This window comes from Schistocerca cancellata, chromosome 5 (genome assembly GCF_023864275.1).
Source record: "Schistocerca cancellata isolate TAMUIC-IGC-003103 chromosome 5, iqSchCanc2.1, whole genome shotgun sequence".
Taxonomy (NCBI): domain Eukaryota; kingdom Metazoa; phylum Arthropoda; class Insecta; order Orthoptera; family Acrididae; genus Schistocerca; species Schistocerca cancellata.
Window position 1 is genome coordinate 322,769,382 of NC_064630.1, and position 21,821 is coordinate 322,791,202.

At 43.6% G+C, this 21,821-nt stretch overlaps 1 protein-coding gene across 1 annotated transcript in view; it reads left to right on the top strand.

The window, feature by feature from the left end:
* The first annotated feature begins 4,430 nt into the window (after positions 1-4,430).
* The window catches only part of LOC126187375 (valine--tRNA ligase), a 189,830-nt gene continuing 172,439 nt past the window's right edge, over positions 4,431-21,821 (top strand). Inside the window, exons 1-3 of the mRNA XM_049928422.1 lie at positions 4,431-4,745; positions 4,873-5,046; positions 17,329-17,456. Of these exons, the coding sequence (XP_049784379.1) occupies positions 4,554-4,745; positions 4,873-5,046; positions 17,329-17,456 (494 nt within the window). The 5' untranslated portion in view covers positions 4,431-4,553. The remainder of the gene's footprint in view (positions 4,746-4,872; positions 5,047-17,328; positions 17,457-21,821) is intronic.

Consider the following 21,821-nt stretch of genomic DNA (forward strand, 5'->3'; position numbering starts at 1 on the left):
CTGGGACCGGACCGCAGCGACGCACGGATGCACGCCAAGACCGTAGGATCCTACGCAGTGCCGTAGGGGACCGCACCGCCACTTCCCAGCAAATTAGGGACACTGTTGCTCCTGGGGTATCGGCGAGGACCATTCGCAACCGTCTCCATGAAGCTGGGCTACGGTCCCGCACACCGTTAGGCCGTCTTCCGCTCACGCCCCAACATCGTGCAGCCCGCCTCCAGTGGTGTCGCGACAGGCGTGAATGGAGGGACGAATGGAGACGTGTCGTCTTCAGCGATGAGAGTCGCTTCTGCCTTGGTGCCAATGATGGTCGTATGCGTGTTTGGCGCCGTGCAGGTGAGCGCCACAATCAGGACTGCATACGACCGAGGCACACAGGGCCAACACCCGGCATCATGGTGTGGGGAGCGATCTCCTACACTGGTCGTACACCACTGGTGATCGTCGAGGGGACACTGAATAGTGCACGGTACATCCAAACCGTCATCGAACCCATCGTTCTACCATTCCTAGACCGGCAAGGGAACTTGCTGTTCCAACAGGACAATGCACGTCCGCATGTATCCTGTGCCACCCAACGTGCTCTAGAAGGTGTAAGTCAACTACCCTGGCCAGCAAGATCTCCGGATCTGTCCCCCATTGAGCATGTTTGGGACTGGATGAAGCGTCGTCTCACGCGGTCTGCACGTCCAGCACGAACGCTGGTCCAACTGAGGCACCAGGTGGAAATGGCATGGCAAGCCGTTCCACAGGACTACATCCAGCATCTCTACGATCGTCTCCATGGGAGAATAGCAGCCTGCATTGCTGCGAAAGGTGGATATACACTGTACTAGTGCCGACATTGTGCATGCTCTGTTGCCTGTGTCTATGTGCCTGTGGTTCTGTCAGTGTGATCATGTGATGTATCTGACCCCAGGAATGTGCCAATAAAGTTTCCCCTTCCTGGGACAATGAATTCACGGTGTTCTTATTTCAATTTCCAGGAGTGTATTTCTATCTTGGAGTGTGACATATTGCCATCGCTCAATCAGACTGTTGCTTACTGGATGCTAATTTGTGATTTTATGATGGACATACACACAAAAAATTCAAGTTTGGCAAATAACTGTTATTTAATTAACTTCTCATGGTTGGGATTCACAGTCATATAATATTTCTTAAAAGACATAATAGTCGCCGTTGACTGTATGAAATATTTATTATTACGATTGCTATTTCGGTCTTAGGGCCATTTCCTAGCAACACTGCAAAAGTTACATTCTGTCAGAATATAAGACTATCTGACATGAGTACATGTCGTCGTCAAAATGCAGCCTTTTGGATGCAATCTTGTGGGACTCTCGCATTCAAAAGGCTGCATTTTGACGACGACATGTACTCATGTCAGATAGTCTTATATTCTGACAGAATGTAACTTTTGCAGTGTTACTTGGAAATGGCCCTAAGGCCGAAATTGCATCGTAATAATAAATATTTCATACAATTAACGGCGACTATGATGTCTTTTAAGAAACTGTTATTTAAATTGCTTTCTGGAATCTTCTGTTATGTGCAGTGGGCAACAATATCTTGATAAGCTTGTGGACATGAAGGCGGATGCTGATGTTTCCAGGGAGATGTTGTCCAATGGTAGTGCGTCCAGCCATCGAGTGAAACTATCTGTGATAGTCAGTAGGTATCGTTGACCATCTAATGGAGGTAATGGACCCACAAAACGTGAGGTTATGTCGGGGAATTTGATCACTGGTGCATGTATGTGGCGAGACATTTCGCTGCATTGACATGGCATACATTTGCGTGTTCGCACACAGCAGTCCTCCATTTCTGGCCAGACAAAGTGCCTCGACTGCAGACAGAACATCAGATGAACTCCAGGATGAGACAGGATGTGTAAACTGCTAAAGGCTTGCTTGTGAAATTGAGCAGGCAGTAACGGTCAGTATCTTCCTTGCAACTCATTAAAATATATTTTGATATCTGCGCCAGGGACACTAACGAGTTGCAACTGTAATACCGAGTTGGAATTGTTCAGGAAAATGTCAAGTTCTTAGTCAGTCTGTTGCACCTGTACAAGTGCGTTGAAGTCAGTGGGGCTTGAAACACAGTGAGAGGCAGTCAGGTACAATGTTGGTGATAAACTGCGTGATAAATGTCAGATGATTCATCTACATGGACCATAAACCATTAATATAGGCATTCAGGAGGAACAGCAGCAACTGCTCACTGTGACAATATAGATTGTCACAGTGGGTACTCCTGAATTGATATGTTAACGGTTTATGGTCCATGTAGATAGTGAAACCTCTCATTTCTATCTGTGGCCTGGAAGTATTCTATGGGTTAGTACATGGTGAGATTTTTTGGTTGCAAGTATTCCACTTTTGTAGCAACGGCGACAATTTATGAGAATAAAAGTCTAACGGTTGCCATGAGCCACCTGTCCATTGTTGTAATACGACACCTGTAGCTGTTAGGCTTGCATCAGCCACAGTCGCTAAGGGTGCATCAAGCTTAGGATGCCCCAGAAGGTCAGTGGTCGCCTTACTTTGTTTAGTGATGTCAAAGGCGGACCTCATTGCCTCAGTCCACTGCACTGGAGAGTTTTCTTTAATCTCAGGGCAAGAAAGTGCTGCACTTAACAGTCTTTGTAGCTCTGTTGCTTACAGTAGATACCACTGACAACAATTTAGCATTCCAAAGAATGGACGTAGCTCCTTGATTGTACTTAGCTTCTGTATTCGCAGAATAGCTGCAACCTTGTCTGGTAGGGGAATGGCGCCTGCAGAAGACATTCAGTGGCTAAGAAAATCGACTTCAGGTCAGCTGAATATGCATTTGGCTGTGTTCGAAACGACGCTGTACTGTTCTCTGAGGTGTTGTTGAGTTATTCCTCGCCAGTTGAAGAGATCGAGATACCATAAAGGTAGGCAAAGCGGAAGCGTAGGCTTTAGTAGAGAGCCAAAAAATCTGTGCCATGTTTAGTCCACATTGCGTAAACAGATGGTCATAAACATGCCCTCAAACAACCCAGACGGTGTAATAACTGCTGTTTTTGGTATATATTCTTCTGCCACCGGTATGTGAGTACAAGCCTTGGCACAATCCAGCACACTGAAAATCATTGCACCTCGTAAAGCATGCTTATAATCTCGCAACAATGGAACTTGGTAATGACCTGTGCAGTTCTCGCATTAAACACTCCATAACCACTGAGCAGAAGCCACACATCACTCTTCTTAGGAACCAGGTTAAGTAGAGCCAACCATGGACCACTTGATCGTCAGCTAGTGCCTTCTTTTAACATGGTGGTAAACTCAGCCTTAGCTACTGCTATGCGAGCCAGTGTCAAACGACTAGGCCTACATGATCCTGGAGGGCAATCTGTGGTTTTAATAAACTGCATGGTATTATGCTGCACCAGTTTTGGAACTCGAGGGTTCCTACTTAGAGCAGAAAATCGCCATAATATGGAAATATATTTACAGTCCTTAGCCTGCATCAGTTTGGCGTTACGTGAAGTTATGTTGTGGCAGAACCTGGTTCTAGTGAGGCCAGTCATACTGTCCACAAGTTGGGAATTCGCCACGTCTGGCATCAGATGGTAGTACATCAGGAAATCCGCACTGATGATTGGCTCTGAGCTATCGGCGACAGTGAAGCCCCAGATCAATGCACAGTGTAGTCCCAAGCCCAGTTCCCCATGCTGAGTTCCATACATCGATATTGTGGAATTGTTAGCAACAGCAGCACAGGCAGATCATGGTCAGTGCCCGATAGCATCACTCCGAGTTCCATGGCAGTATGCTCAATTTGGCACGGAATAAAGCAAGGAATAAAGAGCACTGCCGCTGCAACATCATCTGTGGCGTTGCCCGCAATTCCACTTGACAAACGCGACAACAATGCACAGCAATCGACGGCAGATGACGATGACGTGTCGCTACAACACATATATGGACGTAGAACGACCAAGAGTAACAGAACAATAAGAAGTAAACAGAACTGACAATGTTAATTTACATATTCCAATACATTTCAATAACTTTAACAATGAGCGCCCTATAGCACTGTTCCTATCAACCGTTTTGGATTTCACCGTGTACCAAAGGAGGAGAACCTCTAGTCTGAAAAAAACATACGAATCAAACTTTTTTCTCGCTTCAGATTTGCGGCAGTTTCCTCTCCACATGCTAGAATTTGTCTGTGCAGAAGTGTTTTCCGTCCACAGTGTTGAGAAATTTTGGTCAGACTTCGAGAGCTCCATCTTCCATATTTACACACATCTTGCATTTGCGGAAATTTTCTATCCACACTTCGTCCACAAGCAACGATCTTCCGCGCAGTTGGTATAGGTATGTGCGTAGACATGCGCAGACAGGTAAGCCAACGCCACCTAGGAGGCGTTGGGTAAGTGCGAGGTTACCAGCCTTAACATCTTTGATTTTCTTGCTGGATTTGTAATGTTGACGAAATTTGAGTGAGAGTGGAACACGTGTGTTTGTGTATTGTGTTGTATTTATCTGCCAGGAGTGAAATAAGTTGTAAATATGTCTCAGTCAGAAATTGTCACAAGTACTTCAGTGAATGGATCTCTTACTGAAGATGCTAAAGAAAATCAACCACCGAAGACAGCGAAACAGCTGGAAAAGGAAGCAAAGAAACTTGCTAAATTAGAAAAATTTAAACAGAAGAAAGATAAACAGAAGGACGTAACAAGCCAACCTAAAGAAAAGTCGGAAGTAAGTGAATATTTTTTCATATATCCATCATTTTTTGTGCTAACCGGCTGTCTTGCGTTAGGTTTTAATTTCTGTCGTATGGTCAGTAGTTGTTTTGTTTTCTCAAGTTCGTCTTGATGTTTGCTAGAAAAAAGAAAAGAAGAAGGAGATTAAAGAATCAGCAGTCTACACAGCAGCTACACGCGATGGTGATAAGAAAGACACCCTGTGTCCAATGCCTGATGCTTATAGTCCACGTTTTGTTGAAGCAGCGTGGTACAGTTGGTGGGAAAAGGAAGGCTTCTTCAAACCAGAATATGGGGTAAGGACTTACATTACGATAATCGGTATCCTCTGTTTGTGATATAATTTCAGTGCCTTCTATCGGTACTATTGCATGAAAGTCAGGTGTCAGTAAATGATGTGGCTGTTCTTTAGATTTCAGTTATGTTGGAAGTCGAAGATTGATCTCGTTAGTAATATAGGCTGAGTTGCCTAGATGGTTTCAGTAGAAAGTAAACTCTAAAAAGAACAAGCTATAAAGTGTGAAGAAAAATTCGCGCACTTGGACTTCGCAGCGAGATTCCTCTCGTCCTAGCAATACAAAAATGTCTCTCACGAAATTTCGTCCCGCGCATATTTTTGGCAGTAAATGGACGTCAATGATTGGCCTGGCAACACTAACCACATATACGGTAACTACCTCTGTCAGCATGTAGGAGTAGTGCTGTGTAGTTGATGCAGTGAATAGCATTTTGTGTTAGTATGCAGGAGGTCGAGGGTTCGATTCTGGGTCGAGTCGCGTATTTCTTTTTATTTTCAAACTATAGTCTGCGTGCCACGATGCCTGGTGTCTTAATCGTCATACAGCGATTACAGTGGGTTTTGTACAAAACATTTTCACTTATGTATTACGAATACAGAAATGAAAGTTTCCATTGGTCAGCTTTTAAAGCAACCTATTAAACGTTGTGGATGTGAATTATTTTGCATCACTGCATCTACTAGATTCCAAACCTGTTTTCTGTATATCCTCCCCAAATGGTCCCATCAGTTAGTACGAACTATTAGTCTTGCCATGTTCAGGCCCATTATATTTCGTTAGGGCCTTAAGTCACCAGCAGTGCTAGCAGTGGGCATTGCAAATAATTTCCAAACTCGGTTACCATTTGTATCACCATGGAGCCACTAATTATGCCTTTCAACATTGAGTCTGATAAATGCAGGCTATTTAGCAATTATTTCCATGCAGTGCATTATCATTTTTGATGAAAATGAAACATCACATCCATTACTGTCAGTAAAACAGTGTAATTCAAAAAAAGAACTTTCACAGTTAGCAATGTTGGGATGAATCGTGCAGAACAAAAGCTGTAAGAGGGGTGATGCACATTAGGTGGAACAGCCCACTGTGGCTAATCACGTGTTTATACTATCTGTGCTGTTCGCTAGACAAGGACTAGTTGCTAGCAGAGTAATGCACCTGTGACGGCGTTGTCTCCATCCGCTGTTGAGGTGTTTCCCTCTGCCACTGAGGTGTCCCCTTTCTCCAGTGAGGTGTCCCCCATGGCCAGTGAGGTCTCCTCCATTACCAACATATAGTCATCTCTTGTAGGTGTCCCAGCCTCATCTGCAAGTCCACACCTCGGGTACTATTGTTTTCCTCCAGGAAAAATTTAAAGAGCAGTAAAATGCCATGGAATGATAGGCCCCATTGCCATATATCTTAATATACTGATAGAAGTTATCTCTCTAACACACAGACATGTCAGTTGCTTTTTCAACCTATTGTTTGAAACAAGGTGTTGGTTGGCTGGGGGAAGGGGACCAAACAGCAAGGTCATCGGTCCCATCGGTTTAGGGAAGAGTGTTGACCTTTCAAAGGATCTGTACCGGTATTTGCCTGAAGGAATTTAGGAAAATCACAGAAAACCTAAATCAGGATGGCTGGACGCGGGTTTGGACTGTCGTCCTCCTGAAAGCGAGTCCAGTGTGCTAACCACTGCGCGACCTTGGTCAGTGATGAATGTTTGCTCACTAGAGTACGTTGTATGCTAATGTTGTGATCACCTAGGACACTGTTGCTCATGACACAGGCCTACTTCACAAAGTAATTGTCTACAGTACATGTTGTAGTGGTTGCCAGTGCTTCGTATATTTTATTTCGCGTCCTATACTGCATCAAGTGTTAGTTGTCATTAAGCTGCCATCTTTTTAAATGGTTGCAGACATTTTATGTCTATTGGACTTCAGTGGGTTTACAGTGTTTACTCAGATTCATTATTCTAATATCTGCATGTTCAGAGTGAAAGGTATCAATGGCAGAAAATAGCACTCTTAAGGGGCAGATGATGACTCTGTTCCCTGTGTGTACAGTCATTAACAGAGCCACAAAAAAATTTCTGCATTTGACAACAGGCTGTGCCCTGGTAAACTTTTGCTCTTTTCTGCACACTCGGTCACAGCAGGTTAAGTAAAAATCTATACATTAAAACTACTACTCCAGTTCAAGGAACAGCAAAGCAGATAGCCAACTCTCAGATTCATGGAAGAAGTCAAGACTGCATATACAAGGGAATAAAAAGAGAAAAATAATGAAGGTTGTTATTAATATTAATGATGGTGTAGCACTGAGAGAATTTATCTTTTATGGCTCCAGCAATAAGCTACAGCAGTGATGTAGTTAATTAGGTGAAAGTCTGTTGTATGTGATTAGAATGTTTGGAGTTCTGTGTGTTATAAAACTTCATTTATTTGCAGTCTTCACAGTGCTGCTTTTGGGAAATGACATTGAACAGCTCCCTTCCTGATTTAATATTGTTCCCCACTTATTGTAATGTACAGTCTGTCATTTTCAAGGTTTCAAGAGATGAAAAGTAAATGATTAAAAAATTGGTAAAAGTGCACTTACGTTGCACTTTAGCTATTCGGCTGCATGCAGTTGTTGGCATGATGAATGATAGGAAATGAACACGATAAGTCAAGAGTACCCAGTCAGAATGCTTGTTTGTAAATTCCTGTGGTTCATAAATAAAGGTAGCTGATATTTTCTTCTGTTAGGTTAGAATATAACATCATCATTAGAATTTTTGACAAAATTTGAAGTAAGACAAAAGTAGGTTATTGCAATGATGAATGTAAATGTTGAGCTACGCTACACATAAATCTATTATGGCAATTGTATTTTTGTGTTGAGGTTCATTGACTTCACCACCTCACAACCAAATTATCACATTCCAACCTAACCCAGACCTCAAGTTTCTCTACGGACCAGTCTGTTGGCACATCTAGTTTTCTTCAGTTCACATTCACATTTGGTGGTAGCCCCCTGACAACACAGGGATTGCACTGCTGATGCCTGAGATGTAAACTCCCCATGTATGCCAAGGAATAGACTCCCATCTTCACGGCGCATCAGGACTCCTGGCAGTGGCCATGATGCCAGTTGGCCTTTGCTGTGGCTGGGTGGTGTCTGTGGGGAGAACTCTTGATTGGAGTGGATGGCATCAGGGCAGATGACCCGCAGTGAAGCAGACTAAGTCATCTCTTGCTGGTGACCGTATGGCACCAGCAGTCTGTAAGAATGGAAAGACCGAATACAATGCAGCCAGGCATGACCCTAAATAGTTTCCCTCCCTCGCTACACCATAGGAGAAACCTATAGAACGAGAGAGGGGCATATTCGCCTTGGTTTTTAGTCTGTAGCCGAACTGATGGGGACTTCTTTCTACCTACAAAGCCAATTTTTTTTTTCGTTGAACAACTTGAGAATAAGTTTGGAGAAGTGACAGCACTGTCCAAGATGCGAAACGGCACAGTCTTGATTCAGACAGCATCCCCAGCCCAATCCCGAGCGTTCCTCGCCTGTGACAAGCTGGGTGATATTCCTGTTTTCGTTACTCCCCATAAAAGCCTCAACATGGTCCAGGGGATCATTATTCATTGCAATATCCTCTTGAGGTCTGATGCCGGGTTCCGCACCAATTTATAATGGCGGGGGTGTTCATTTCATACAGCGCGCTTACAGGGGACCCATAGACAACAGGGTTGCTACCGGTGCCTTCATCTTGGCCTTTGAGGGTGATTCATTGCCTGGAAAGGTCAATGTGGTGGTTACCACTGTGATGTTAAACCATACTTCCCTCCCCCTATGTGGTGCCTTAAGCGCTGGAAGTTCGGGCACATGTTCCCACTGCACTTCCAGCACCACATGTCGAGACTGCGGACATCCACTGCACCCAGATACTCCATGTCGCCTCCTCCCACTTGTATCAACTATGGAGAGAACCACTCCCCCTGCTCGCCAGATTGCCCAGTACTCCAAAAGGAGCGGAAAATCATGGAGTAAAAGATTCTGGACCAGTTGGCTTACACAGAGGCTAAACATAAATTTGAAAGATTACACCCCATTTGGTTGACATCGATATATGCTGCAGCTACGTCACCATCGCCATCTCAAGTGCCAGTGGCCACCAGAATACATCTGCCCCCTTAGTGGTAGGGGGCAAATCTTCCTCTGTTGCTCCCAAAGCACCTACTTCGGGAGCAAGTCCCCCCCCTCCCCCCACAAACGCAGAGGACATCGGTCTCCTCCCCCCTGTTGGAGAAGCAACAGCCTCTTCTGGCTCCTCTCATGCGAAAGGTGTCCCTTGGGGCCCTGTCTCCCAAGGTCTCCACTAATGCCAAGGCGGACGCTCGTCATTGGCTCAAGGAGCCAAAAGCTGCTGTATGAAGAGCTTCAAGGTCTTCCTCCGTGCCTGAAGCTGCTTCAGAGAAATCTTCCCATCAAGTCCCTAAAGAGAAGTGAGAGAGCAAGCAAACTAAGAAGAAATCTGCTAAGAAACAGGACCCTCTGGTGGCCCCAACACCACCACTTCCTATCAATTCTGCAACTGAGGATGTGGTGGAGATCTTAGTGTCCCTTGAGGACCTGGATCTCACTGATGCCTCATCCATCATAGAAATGGCTACAAATACTCAATCAGTGGCAGCAGGTGACCCTGAGGCAACACCTGCCTCCTTGCGCACTTCATGCCTTCCCATCCTCATGATATCATCATCCTCCAGTGGAACTGCAGCAGTTTTTTCCATCACCTGGATGAGCTACAGCAACTCGTAAGCTTTATACCTGCTTTCTGCATTGCCCTTCAGGAATCCTGGTTCCCGGAAATGTGGACCCCTGCCCTCCTCGTCTATATGGGATATTACAAGAACTGTAGTGACTATAATAGTGTGTCAGGTGGAGTTTGTGTCTATGTCCTGAACTCAGTATGTAGTGAACCTGTGCCCCTTCAAACCCTTCTTGAAGCTGTGGCTGTCAGGATAATGAAAATGCAGGAAATAACTGCCTGCAATGTTTATCTTCCTCCAGGTGGTGCTGTACCCCTAAATGCATTGGCTGCACTGATTGATCAACTCCCTAAACCTTTCCCACTTTTGGGAGATTTTAATGCTCATAACCTCTTGTGGAGTGGCACCATGCTTATTGGTCGAGGTTGGAAGATCGAAAATTTCCTGTCACAACTCGACCTCTGCCTCTTGAATACAGATGCCCAAACACATTTCGGTGTGGCACAAGGCACATATTCGGCCGTTGATTTCTTGGTTTGCAGTTCTGACATTCTCCTATCTATTCACTGGAGAGCACATGATGTGGTAGTGGCCACTTACCCATTTTTCTGTCGCTGCCCCAACATCAGGCCCATGGATGCCTGCCCAGATGGGCTTTAAACAAGGCAGACTGGGATGCTTTCACCTCTGCTGTCACTGTTGAATCTCACCCACATGGTAACATCAGTGTGGTGGTTGAGCAGCCAACTACAATAATTGTTTCTGCGGCGGAAAACGCAATCCCTTGTTCTTTAGGGTGTGCTGGCAAAAAACAGTCCCTTGATAGATGCTGGAACTCACTGCGGCAATTAAGGGGTGTTGGCCAGCTCTACAGCAGCATAAGCCCTTCCCTGGGGCACCTCATAGCCTTTAAATGGCTCCTTGCCTGTGATTGGCAGCTTATCAAAAGATGGAAACAGGAGTGTTGGGAGAGACACGTCTGAACCGTTGGGTGCCATAAGTCACCATCTCAAGTTTAGGCAAAGATCAGATGTCTTTGTGGGTACCAGACCCCAACAGGTGTCCCTGGCGTTAACATCAATGGCATGCTCTCTGCTGAGGTAAACACAGTTGTTGAGCACTTTCTGAGCACTATGCTCGAGCCTCTGCATCGGAGAACTACCTCCCCCCCCCCCCCCCCCCCATACCCTTTCGCACCCTCAAACAGCATACGTAAAAAGTCCTTTCGTTCACTACACGCCACAGGGAACCCTATAATGCCCCAATTACAGAGTGGGAGCTCCTCAGCTCCCTTGCACATTGCCCCAACACAGCTTCTGGGCTGCATTGGATCCACAGTCAGATGATTAAACATCTCTTGTCTCACTACAAGCGACACCTCATCATCTTCAGTCAGATCTGGAAGCAGTTAATACCATAAATTATCTGGGAGTACGCATTAGGAGTGATTTAAAATGGAATGATCATATAATGGTGATTGTCGGTAAAGCAGATGCCAGACTGAGATTCATTGGAAGAATCCTAAGGAAATGCAATCCGAAAACAAAGGAAGTAGGTTACAGTACGCTTGTTCGCCCACTGCTTGAATACTGCTCAGCATTGTGGGATCCGTACCAGATAGGGTTGATACAAGACATAGAGAAGATCCAACGGAGAGCAGCGCGCTTCGTTACAGGATCATTTAGTAATCGCGAAAGCGTTACGGAGATGATAGATAAACTCCAGTGGAAGACTCTGCAGGAGAGACGCTCAGTAGCTCGGTACGGGCTTTTGTCAAAGTTTCGAGAACATACCTTCACCGAAGAGTCAAGCAGTATATTGCTCCCTCCTACGTATATCTCGCGAAGAGACCATGAGGATAAAATCAGAGAGATTAGAGCCCACACAGAGGCATACCGACAATCCTTCTTTCCACGAACAATACGAGACTGGAATAGAAGGGAGAACCGATAGAGGTACTCAAGGTACCCTCCGCCACACACCATCAGGTGGCTTGCGGAGTATGGATGTAGATGTAGATGTAGATGTAGACGGCATCTTTCCATCGCAATGACGGGAGAGCACCATCATTTCGGTGCTAAAACCCATTAAAAATCCGCTTGATGCAGATAGCTATCGCCCATGAGCCTCACCAAACTTCTCTGTAAGCTGCTGGAAGGTATGGTGTGTTGGCAGTTGGGTTGGGTCCAGGACTCAAGTGGCTTACTGGCTCTGTGCCACAGCGGTTTCCGTCTGAGTCGCTCTACCACTGATAATCTTATGTCCCTTGAGTCTACCATCCGACAGACACCATCACCTTGTTGCCATCTTTCTTTGATTTATGAAAAGCATATGACACCATGACACCAACTGGCGACATCATATCCTTGCCACATTACATGAGTGCCCCCCCATATCCAGGAGAATGGGGTCCCGTGGGGCTTTGTCTTGAGTCTCTCTCTATTTTTAGTGACCATTAATAGTCTAGCAGCAGCTGTAGGGCCACCCTTCTCACCTTCTCTCTTCTCTGTATGTAGATGAATTTTGCATTTCCTACTGCTCCACCAGTACTGGTTTTGCTGAGCAGCGCCTACAGGGAGCCATCCACAATGTGCAGTCATGGGCTCTACCCCATGGCTTCCAGTTTTCAGCCACAAAGTCATGTGTTGTGCACTTCTGTTGGCATCATACCATTCATCTGGAATAACTTTACCTTGATGATGGTTCACTCACTTTAGTGGAGACATGTTGATTCTTAGAACAGGTTTTTGAAGCCTGATTGACTTGGCTTCCTCACCTTCGTCAGTGCAAGCGGAAGTGATGGCAGCAACTCAATGCCCTCTGCTGCCTGAGCGACAGCAACTGGGGTGCAGATCGCTCTATGCTGCTGCAGCTCTACAGAGCCCTCAGTATTCAATTCCGCCTTGACTGTGGGGGTCAGCTTTATGGTTCGGCGGTGCCCTCAGTGTTGCGTTCACTCGACCCAGTGCACCATTGTGGCATTTGACTAGCAACGGGAGCTTTTAGGACAAGTCCGGTGACCAGTGTCCTGGTGGAGGCTGGAGTCCCTCCATTGCAGGTCAGGAATGCACAACTGCTCGCCAATTGTGTTGTACACGTTCATAGTTGTCCTGCACATCTGACTTACTGTTTTCGTTTTCAACCCACAGTGGTTCATCTCCCACATCTTCGGCCCAGGTCATGGCTTACAATTGCAATTCGCGTCCAATCCCTTCTATCTGAACTGGAGTTCTTGCCTTTACCACCTATACTCGAGGTCCATTCGTGTACACCTCCATGGTGTACACCTAGGCCGCAGCTTCACCTGGACCTTTCACATGGCCCAAAGGACTCGGTTCACCCTGCAGCTCTCCAGTGTTACTTTCTCTCGATTCTTGACATGTGCCGAGGCCGTGAAGTAATTTACACTGATTGCTCGATGGCTGATGGTCCCGTCGGCTTCGCGTATGTCCATGGAGGACATATTGAGCAACATTCCTTACCCCATTGCTGCAGTGTTTTCACTGCAGAGCTAGTGGCTATATCTCGTGCACTTGAGCACGTCCGTTCATGCCCTGGGGAGTCATTTCTTCTGTGTACTGTCTCCTTGAACAGCCTGCAAGCTGTAGACCAGTGCTACCCTCGTCATCCTTTGGTAGCAACCATCCAGGAGTCCATCTATGCCCTGGAACGGTCCGGTTGTTCCGTGGTGTTTTTGTGGACCCCAGAGCATGTCGGAATCCCTGGCAACAAACTTGCCAACAGACTACGCAAAAACCTCTTATGGATACCAGCATTCCAATAACTGACATGTGTTCATTTTTATGCTGCCAGGTTTTTCGGCTTTGGGAGATGGAATGGCATAGTCTCACTACACACAACAAACTGCCTGCCATTAATGAGACTATGAATGTGGGGCAGTCCTCCATGCAGGCCTCTCGCAGGGACTCTGTGGTTCTCTGTCGGCTCCGCATCGGTCACACTTGGGTGACCTCCGACGCCATAAAGACACGCCTTAGTGTCGATGCAGCGCACAGTCGACAGTGGCCCATATTCTGGTGCACTGCCCCACTTTGACTGCCCTGCGATGAAATCTTCGGTTACCGGACTCATTGCCGCTAATTTTATCTGACAATGCCTCATCGGCTGATTTAGTTTTACGTTTTATTCGTGAGGGTGGGTTATATCATTTGATCTAAGCTTTAGCTCATGTCCTTCGTCCCTCTGTGTCCTCCACCCTAATGCTTTTGGGTGAAGGTTTTAGTATGTTGCAGAGTGGTTGGCTTCTCGTTTTTATTCTCATGGTCAGCCATCCATGGTAATCTATTTTATCTTTTTAATCTCTTCTACCTGTTTCTTGCGTATCTGTGGGTTTCTTCTCCCTTTTGTCCACTTAAGTGTTTGTTGCCCTTCAGTTGTTATTGTAGTTTTTCTTTTCTCTCCATTGTCAGTCTCGCTTGTTTTATTCTTACCCTTGTGGCATTGTTTTATTCGTAACAAGAGATCGATGACCTAGCAGTTTGGTCCCTTTCCTCCCTCTTTTAAACCAACCAACCATAATTCAGGTTCACATTAGTTCATGAAGTCAGTTACACAGAGACAAAATATTCAGTAAAGGTTTCCTACCACATTGTCTTTTTTAAGTTAATTACCAAATAATTATTCCAAGGGGTATGAGACAGAATGGAGTGGAGACCCCAACTGTGTGTCACACTACCAATGGAAGTTGTAGATTGAGAGGACGCATGTCACATAGCCATACATTTATGGAAGCTATTGTTGGAAATAAGTTTTCCAGAAATGCTATCTACAAATAGTCTGATGCTGAATCATTACAACAGTGAACAATAGGTCAAGCAAAAGAACAGTCCATAAAATTATCTAAAAGGTAGGCTCAACAGTTTGTCTATAGTAACAAACAACAACAACAACAGAGAAAGAATAGTTTCTGTTTTGATAAAAAAAAAAGCAGGCTTCGAAACTCCATGTTAGAAGACCAACTCGAACTCGACATTTTGGCTTCGATCAATATTGAAAGTGAGATTTTTAAGCAACTAAGTTATGAAGAGTCCATAAGTAGCTTCATTAGAATGAAATGCAGGTGCAAACTAATTAGCCAGTATAGTTATTTAAATAATTTTAAGGATGATTATTTGGGAAAGTATTTTATTTGAAATAAATATGAATAAAATTTACTTGGCAGTTACATTTGTTTTGTTAACTTGGGTTCGCCTTTCATTTAGTTACTTAGTTTCACTTTCCATGGATCATTTTATGTGATAAATTGTAACAATGTGGAATGAGTCATTTCACCTTCATGTGACAAATTAATTTGTAAATATGGCTACATGCTGAACATTTATAAGCATAGGTGTTTGCCTATAGTTATGGATTTTTTATGAATCCCAACTTTTTATTCTTCTTTTAAAAAATATGGTTGTTCAGAGCGATCTTGATAATTCGTATTGAATATATAAATGGTTTATATTCTTTTTATTTCGCAATCTAATCAGTTATTAAATCACAAATTACATGGTAGAATTTTGTGCAATTAAATGATAAACTGTAAATATTGTGTTGTAGATTTTTAATTGGATAATTGCTCTAACTGTCATTTTTGCAGGTTAGTTGTCACAAAATTTCCCCAAGTAATAATCACACTACAGTTTCAACCTTGGTGTATATAGATTCTGACTCGAAATTGTCTTCCATTGGCCTCTTAATCTTTGCAGAGACAATTGCCTCTTTCCTTACAGTTACACAACTGATTCCACTGTGAATTCTGCACCATGCACCCCCTTACACACACCATCACTGGCAAAATGTGCAACATTGCAGTAAATACACAGAGACATGTGAAATTACTCATACCATTTACCAGCTAATCTAAGTCCACAGTACAGATTTTATATAGTGATGCCCACGATCAAACTGGTACATTATGGTTGCTAATGAATTAGTGGATGTCCAGTAATCCAGTTGTTGTGCATACTCTACTCTACACTATGACTCCTTGAGTGCCTGCAATACCACACTGGCCATTTATATCCTCTCATCCAACAGTTTTCCCGAAAAAACTCTGCACCCTTTCGATCGTGTCTTCTATGTAGATCCTACTCTTGCTGTGCACTCCTTTTTTCTTCATGTGGCATTCAAGTATTATTTCCTTTCATCCATATTTTTCTTTTCCTTTGTGTTCCTTCTATCAAATTCATTGCTTTTACTTGTTACACTTTGTATTGATTGTTCATCTTGCTATTCTTTCAACTATACTTATATTTACTCCTTAGTCTATCACTACCTTCTACAATCTTTTAACTGAAGCTGACACAATGTTTTTATTGTTGCTATCTTTGACTTCCTGATTTATCTCGTACCATTTTCTTTATTCTTGACACACTTCCTCATCATGCTTTGTGGATCCCTCTGAACTTGGTTTCTGGGTTACCTGTGCCATTCTTGCATTTTCTCTCTTCTCTTCAAAGAAGGAACTGTTGGTTTACCCAGCTAGAAATAGTGTTTTTTGTTATTTGTTTGTTTCCTTTCAAAGAAGGAAACCAATAAAGTATTTTTCATTATTTTTTTTATTTGTGTTTAATTTAAATAGTAGTTCCACAGTTACACTCTGCTGTTTTTATTTTATTTATTTATATTTAATTTTATGAGACTAGTTTAGAGCTCATATCTCCATTCTCATGTCCCCATTCTTGTGAAACTAAAACCTGGCATAATCACTGGTCACTCGTGAAAAATTTTTGTGTTTTTCGGTTGATTATGTGGAGCAAGGTGAAACAGTAGTTAGGACACTGGACTTGCATTTGGGATGAGCTGGGTTCAACTCCCAACTGGGTATCCAGATTTAGGTTTTCTGTGGTTTCTTAAATTGAGTTTTGTGACTATCTGGATAGTTCCTGTCCAAAAGACACAGCTAATTTTGTGAGAGTTAGCCAATACTGTTCTGTTTAGTCATTTTACTTTGTTCGTATTCTTTCCGCATAGATTTTTTCTTCTATATTCATTTTTACTTTTCATTCGATCACTACCATACTCAAAAGTGGCACAGTTTTGAGTTGTGCTGCCTGAAGGTAATTAATGGACATCCCATTAGTTTATGTGAATTTAACTGGTTTATTTAGTATTTCATAAGAGTTTGTTGTACACAGCTTTAGGGGCAGACATGGGCAAATTGCTTGATGAAAGGCATTTCCAGTCTAATAGGAGAGTTAATTTAGAGATTCAGTATTTGATAAGTTTTCTGTCTCCATTGTAGGACCTATACAAGAAAAATAAAGACTGCATGAAAACATTGATTCATGTGTGAAGACAAACAGGCATATATTTGCATTTTATAAGTGAATTAGAGAATTATATAGGGACCAACTTTTGATGGTACTACAAACACTCTGAAAAGCACCATTTCTTCACTATGATTATGTAGAATATTTCATTATTAAAGTAATAATAGGCTTGTTTACAATTAGAATGTATATTTTATATACTAAAGAGTAAAGCTTTAAAGTGTACCAGTTTTAATCTCTCTTCATTCTTCCAATAGCAAGAAGATATATTAGCAACAAATCCAAAAGGAAAGTTTGTGATGATAATTCCACCTCCAAATGTTACTGGATCTCTTCATTTAGGACATGCGCTGACAAATTCTATTGAAGATGCCATTACAAGATGGTGAGTGTAAAGTTCAGTTTGATAATTATTGAACAATTTCTCTGAGTTTCACATTTCAGTCACATAATATTTATCTTTGTTGTTGTTGTTGTTGTTGTTGTGATCTTCAGTCCAGAGACTGGTTTCATGCAGCTCTCCATGCTACTCTATCCTGTGCAAGCCACTTCATCTCCGAATAACTACTGCAACCTTCTGAATCTGCTTAGTGTGTTCATCTCTTGGTTTGCCACTACGATTTTTACCCTCCACACTTCCCTCCAATACTAAATTGGTGATCCCTTGATGCCTCAGAATGTGTCCTACCAACCGATTCCTTCTTCTAGTTAAGGTATGCCACAAATTCTTCTCCTCCCCGATTCTATTCAGTACCTCCTTATTAGTTACGTGATCTACCCATCTAATCTTCAGCATTCTTCTGTAGCACCACATTTCGAAAGGTCTACTCTGTTCTTGTCTAAACTATTTATCGTCCACGTTTCACTTCCACACATGGCTACTCTCCATACAAATACTTTCAGCAAAGACTTCCTGACACCTAATTCTATACTCCATGTTAACAAATTTCTCTTCTTTCCTTGCTATTGCCAGTCTACATTTGAGCTTTCCCTTCTTTGCTTAGAATTGGTTTTCCATCTGTATGGTTTTCATACATGTGGTTCTATTTCCTCCAGAGGTCTCTTTAATTTTCCTGCAGGCAGTATCTATCTTACCGTTGTGATACATGCTTCTACATCCTTACGTTTGTCCTCTAGCCATCCCTGCTTAGCCATTGGCATTTTTTGTTGATTTCATTTTTGAGATGTTTGTATTCCTTTTCACCTGCTTCATTTCCTGCATTTCATATTTTATCCTTTCATTAGTTTAATTCAATATCTCTTCTGTTACTCAAGGATTTCTACTAGCCCCGTCTTTTTACCTACTTGATCCCCTGTTGCCTTTACTATTTAATCTCTCAAAGCTGCCATTTCTACTTCTTTTCTCCAGTTTACCCAGGTCTCATCTCCTTAAATTCCTATCTTTTTGTAGCGTCTTCAGTTGTAATCTACAGTTCATAACCAGTAAATTGTGGTCAGAGTCCACATCTGCCCTGGAAATGTCTTAAAATTTAAAACCTGGTTCCTAAATCTCTGTCTTACCATTATATGATCTATCTGAAACATTTCAGTGTCTTTGGGTCTCTTCCACTTTTTACAACCTTCTTAAACCAAGTGTTAGTTATAGTTAAGTTATGCTCTGTGCAAAATTCTACCAGGCGGCTTCCTCTATCTTTCCCCTCAGGGGGCTCGCAGTTCTTCCGTGAGTTCGTGCTTGGCGCACACAGGGCTCCGAGCTATTGCAGCCAATTCTTCCTTCCCTGGCTACATTTCCTTCACCCTGCCCTCCTTCCTTATCCTCTCTCCTTCCCCTTTGCTCCCTCCTTCCCCTCTTGGTGTTCTGATTTATATCGACCTTGCTGTCCACCTGGTTTGCTGTATTGATTGCAATTTTGTTCCTTTTGACTGTTCTTTCATCCTTTCTGGTGTTTAGGTCCCTGTTTGAGGTTGGACCTCCACTTCTGAATTTCCTGTTTTTAGTATGATCCATTTGGGGAAGAACTCTCTCCCTAGCATCTGCAGTGAGGATTCCTCTCCCCCCTTCCTTCTCCCCTCCCTTTACCACTGTAGCCTCCTTCCACCCTGCTACGTCACCAGCACGTGTGGCCAATCCGTGTGATGAGGCTGTTATGTACCCATATGGCTGAGCCCCCTGGCAACACAGGGGTCACACTACTAATACCTGAGCTGTTTCCTCCGCATGTATGCCAAGGAGTGGTTGCTTATCTTCTTTGAGCATTGGAACTCCTGACAATGGCCACGCGCCAGACGGCCCTTTCTATGGCTAGATGGCGCCCATAGGGAGAGCCCCTGGTCAGAGTGGGTGGTATCAGGGCAGATGCTTGGCATATGAACCGTATCAAGCTGTAGAAACCTGGCCATTCTCCAACAGCTATCTCTTCGAATGGTGAAGGATCATTGAATGCTTCTTTGTATGACCCAGCAAACTTCCTTTCCCTCACTACACCATCGGAGGAGGGCCAGGCTCACCATCTTGGGTTGAAACATATTCCCCATTACCTCGTCTGTCCTAGGACAGGTGGGAGCACATTCACCGCCACAAAGCCATTGTTTTTTGTGGAAAGTTTCAAGGACAAGTTTGGTGAAGTGGAGTCTCTTAGTAAGATGCGGTCAGTCTCCTTGTTGATCAAAGCCACTTCTGCCACCTAATCCCCATCTCTTCATGTCTGTGTTGTCTTGGCAATGTCCCAGTATCTATTACTCCTCACCAATCTCTGAGTATTGTCCAGGGAGTGGTTTTTCAGAGAGACGTCTTCCTGCAAACTGAAGAGGAACTCCGGGCTAATCTGGAGTGGCGTGACGTTCATTTTATTCGACATGTGCATAAGGGTCACAAAGGTAACCGCATCGATACTGGTGCCTTTATTCTGGCTTTTGAGGGGGATACCCTCCCAGAATAGTTCAAGGTTATGTGCTACAGATGTAACATTAAGCCGTATGTCCCTCCACCAATGCAATGCTTTTGGTGCTTGCGTTTTGGGCATATGTCTTCCCGCTGTACGGCGGACCCTCTGTGTGCTGACTGGACACCCAATCTATGAGGGAAGCCCCTGTGTTCTGCCACCTGTGTGTGTCAGTTGTGCTGATCGCCACTCCCATTGCTCACTGGATTGCGCAGCTTGCAAGAGAGAAACGAAGATCCAAGAATACCGTATTTACTCGAATCTAAGCCGCACCTGAAAAATGAGACTCGAAATTCAAGGGGAGAGAAAAGTTTTAGGCCGCACCTCCAAATCGAAACAAAGTTGGTCCATTGTAATATGAGACACAATTTAGGTCGAATGTATGACGATACTGCTACAGTAGTTTGGTTCGAGTCGTAAGCTTAGCAGTTAAGCTTTACTACGTAGCCATTGCTATGCGTCAGGCGCTCCGTCCGTATTTATACGGGTGCCCTTCCTTTTTCACGTGCTTCGTCTGGTTTGAATCAATTGCATATTTTGCTTTGAACTGACAAGTGCCGTTTTCTTTGTTATAGGTGTTTGCGTCACTCTTAAGCTGAAAATGCATTACTGCACTGTGTCATGCATTGTTTGTCGCATTCTGATAGTGCGTGTTTACGGCCTGTCGCGGCTCACGGCATGGCTTGCTTTTGTGCGCGCTACCGCCGCGTACAATTAAAAAAAAAGTGAGGAATCGTCTCATTAGTGAAACAATGGCAAGAGACTGCTATTTGTTGTTACTTACACTGCTGCTTTTTTTGATAATGATCAACAAGAATCAAATAATAGACTGCGTATGATAGAACATGTTCTGAACGAGAGTTAGGCGAAAATTTTTCTCCGTTTGAAAATCTTTGCGGCCGCTTCTTTATTACATCAAATTCTGCACAGAAATTAGAGTCATCTTAGATTTAAAAATCTAGTCACTTGCCGTGCTTCATTTCTGACTGTATCGCTGTTAGGCATAAGAATAATACGAATATAAACATGACACGATACGTATATTCTTCCGCGTTTGCTGTTGTCTCACTCTAGTTTCGTAGTTTATTAGGCAGACAGGATTTAAATGAGAGAGCAGCAAACACGTAAGAATACATGGCAAAATGTTTATGTCCGTATTATTCTTATGGTGAAGAGAATACTGTATGTGATTCAAATTTCATCAGGTTCCTATTAGCAACCATCTCTTCTCACAGATAGGAAAAAATTCAGAACGTAGAGTTGGCCATATTGACAAACAGTCTTGCCAGTCAGATTTTCGTAGTACACTGAAATTGTGCTACATTTCGAAGATGAACAATACGGAATTTGTATTTACTTCGTTGGATAATGTATGAAAATGCAGTGGTCGAAACTCGCGGCGGAGAAAAAAAACTCGTCTTCCACTTTTTTTTTTTTAATTTATTTACTGACGCAGAGGTTTTGGCGCCAGTATTTATCTTTGTGCCTACAGAGCATGCGTGCGTAGCGCTACATATATTCGACGGCAGAAGTTAGTTGTGGCGGCACGTACCAACATTTTTCATAACTTCCGCTTGCTTCGCACTCGATTCTAAGCCGCAGGCGGTTTTTTGGATTACGAAAACCGGAAAAAAAGTGCGGCTTAGATTCGAGTAAATACGGTACAAGTCTCTGGATCACCTGTCTTAAGCTCAGTGTCACCAAAAGTATGAGAAGAGTCCATCCGGTGTCACTGTCTTCGACTTTTGCCTCTGTTACTTCATTTCCTCCTCCTACCTCTTCCTTACCCCAGCCCCATCACCCTCCGCTGCAGTTCCTGAGACCTCCCATCCGGGAGCCACTCCTCC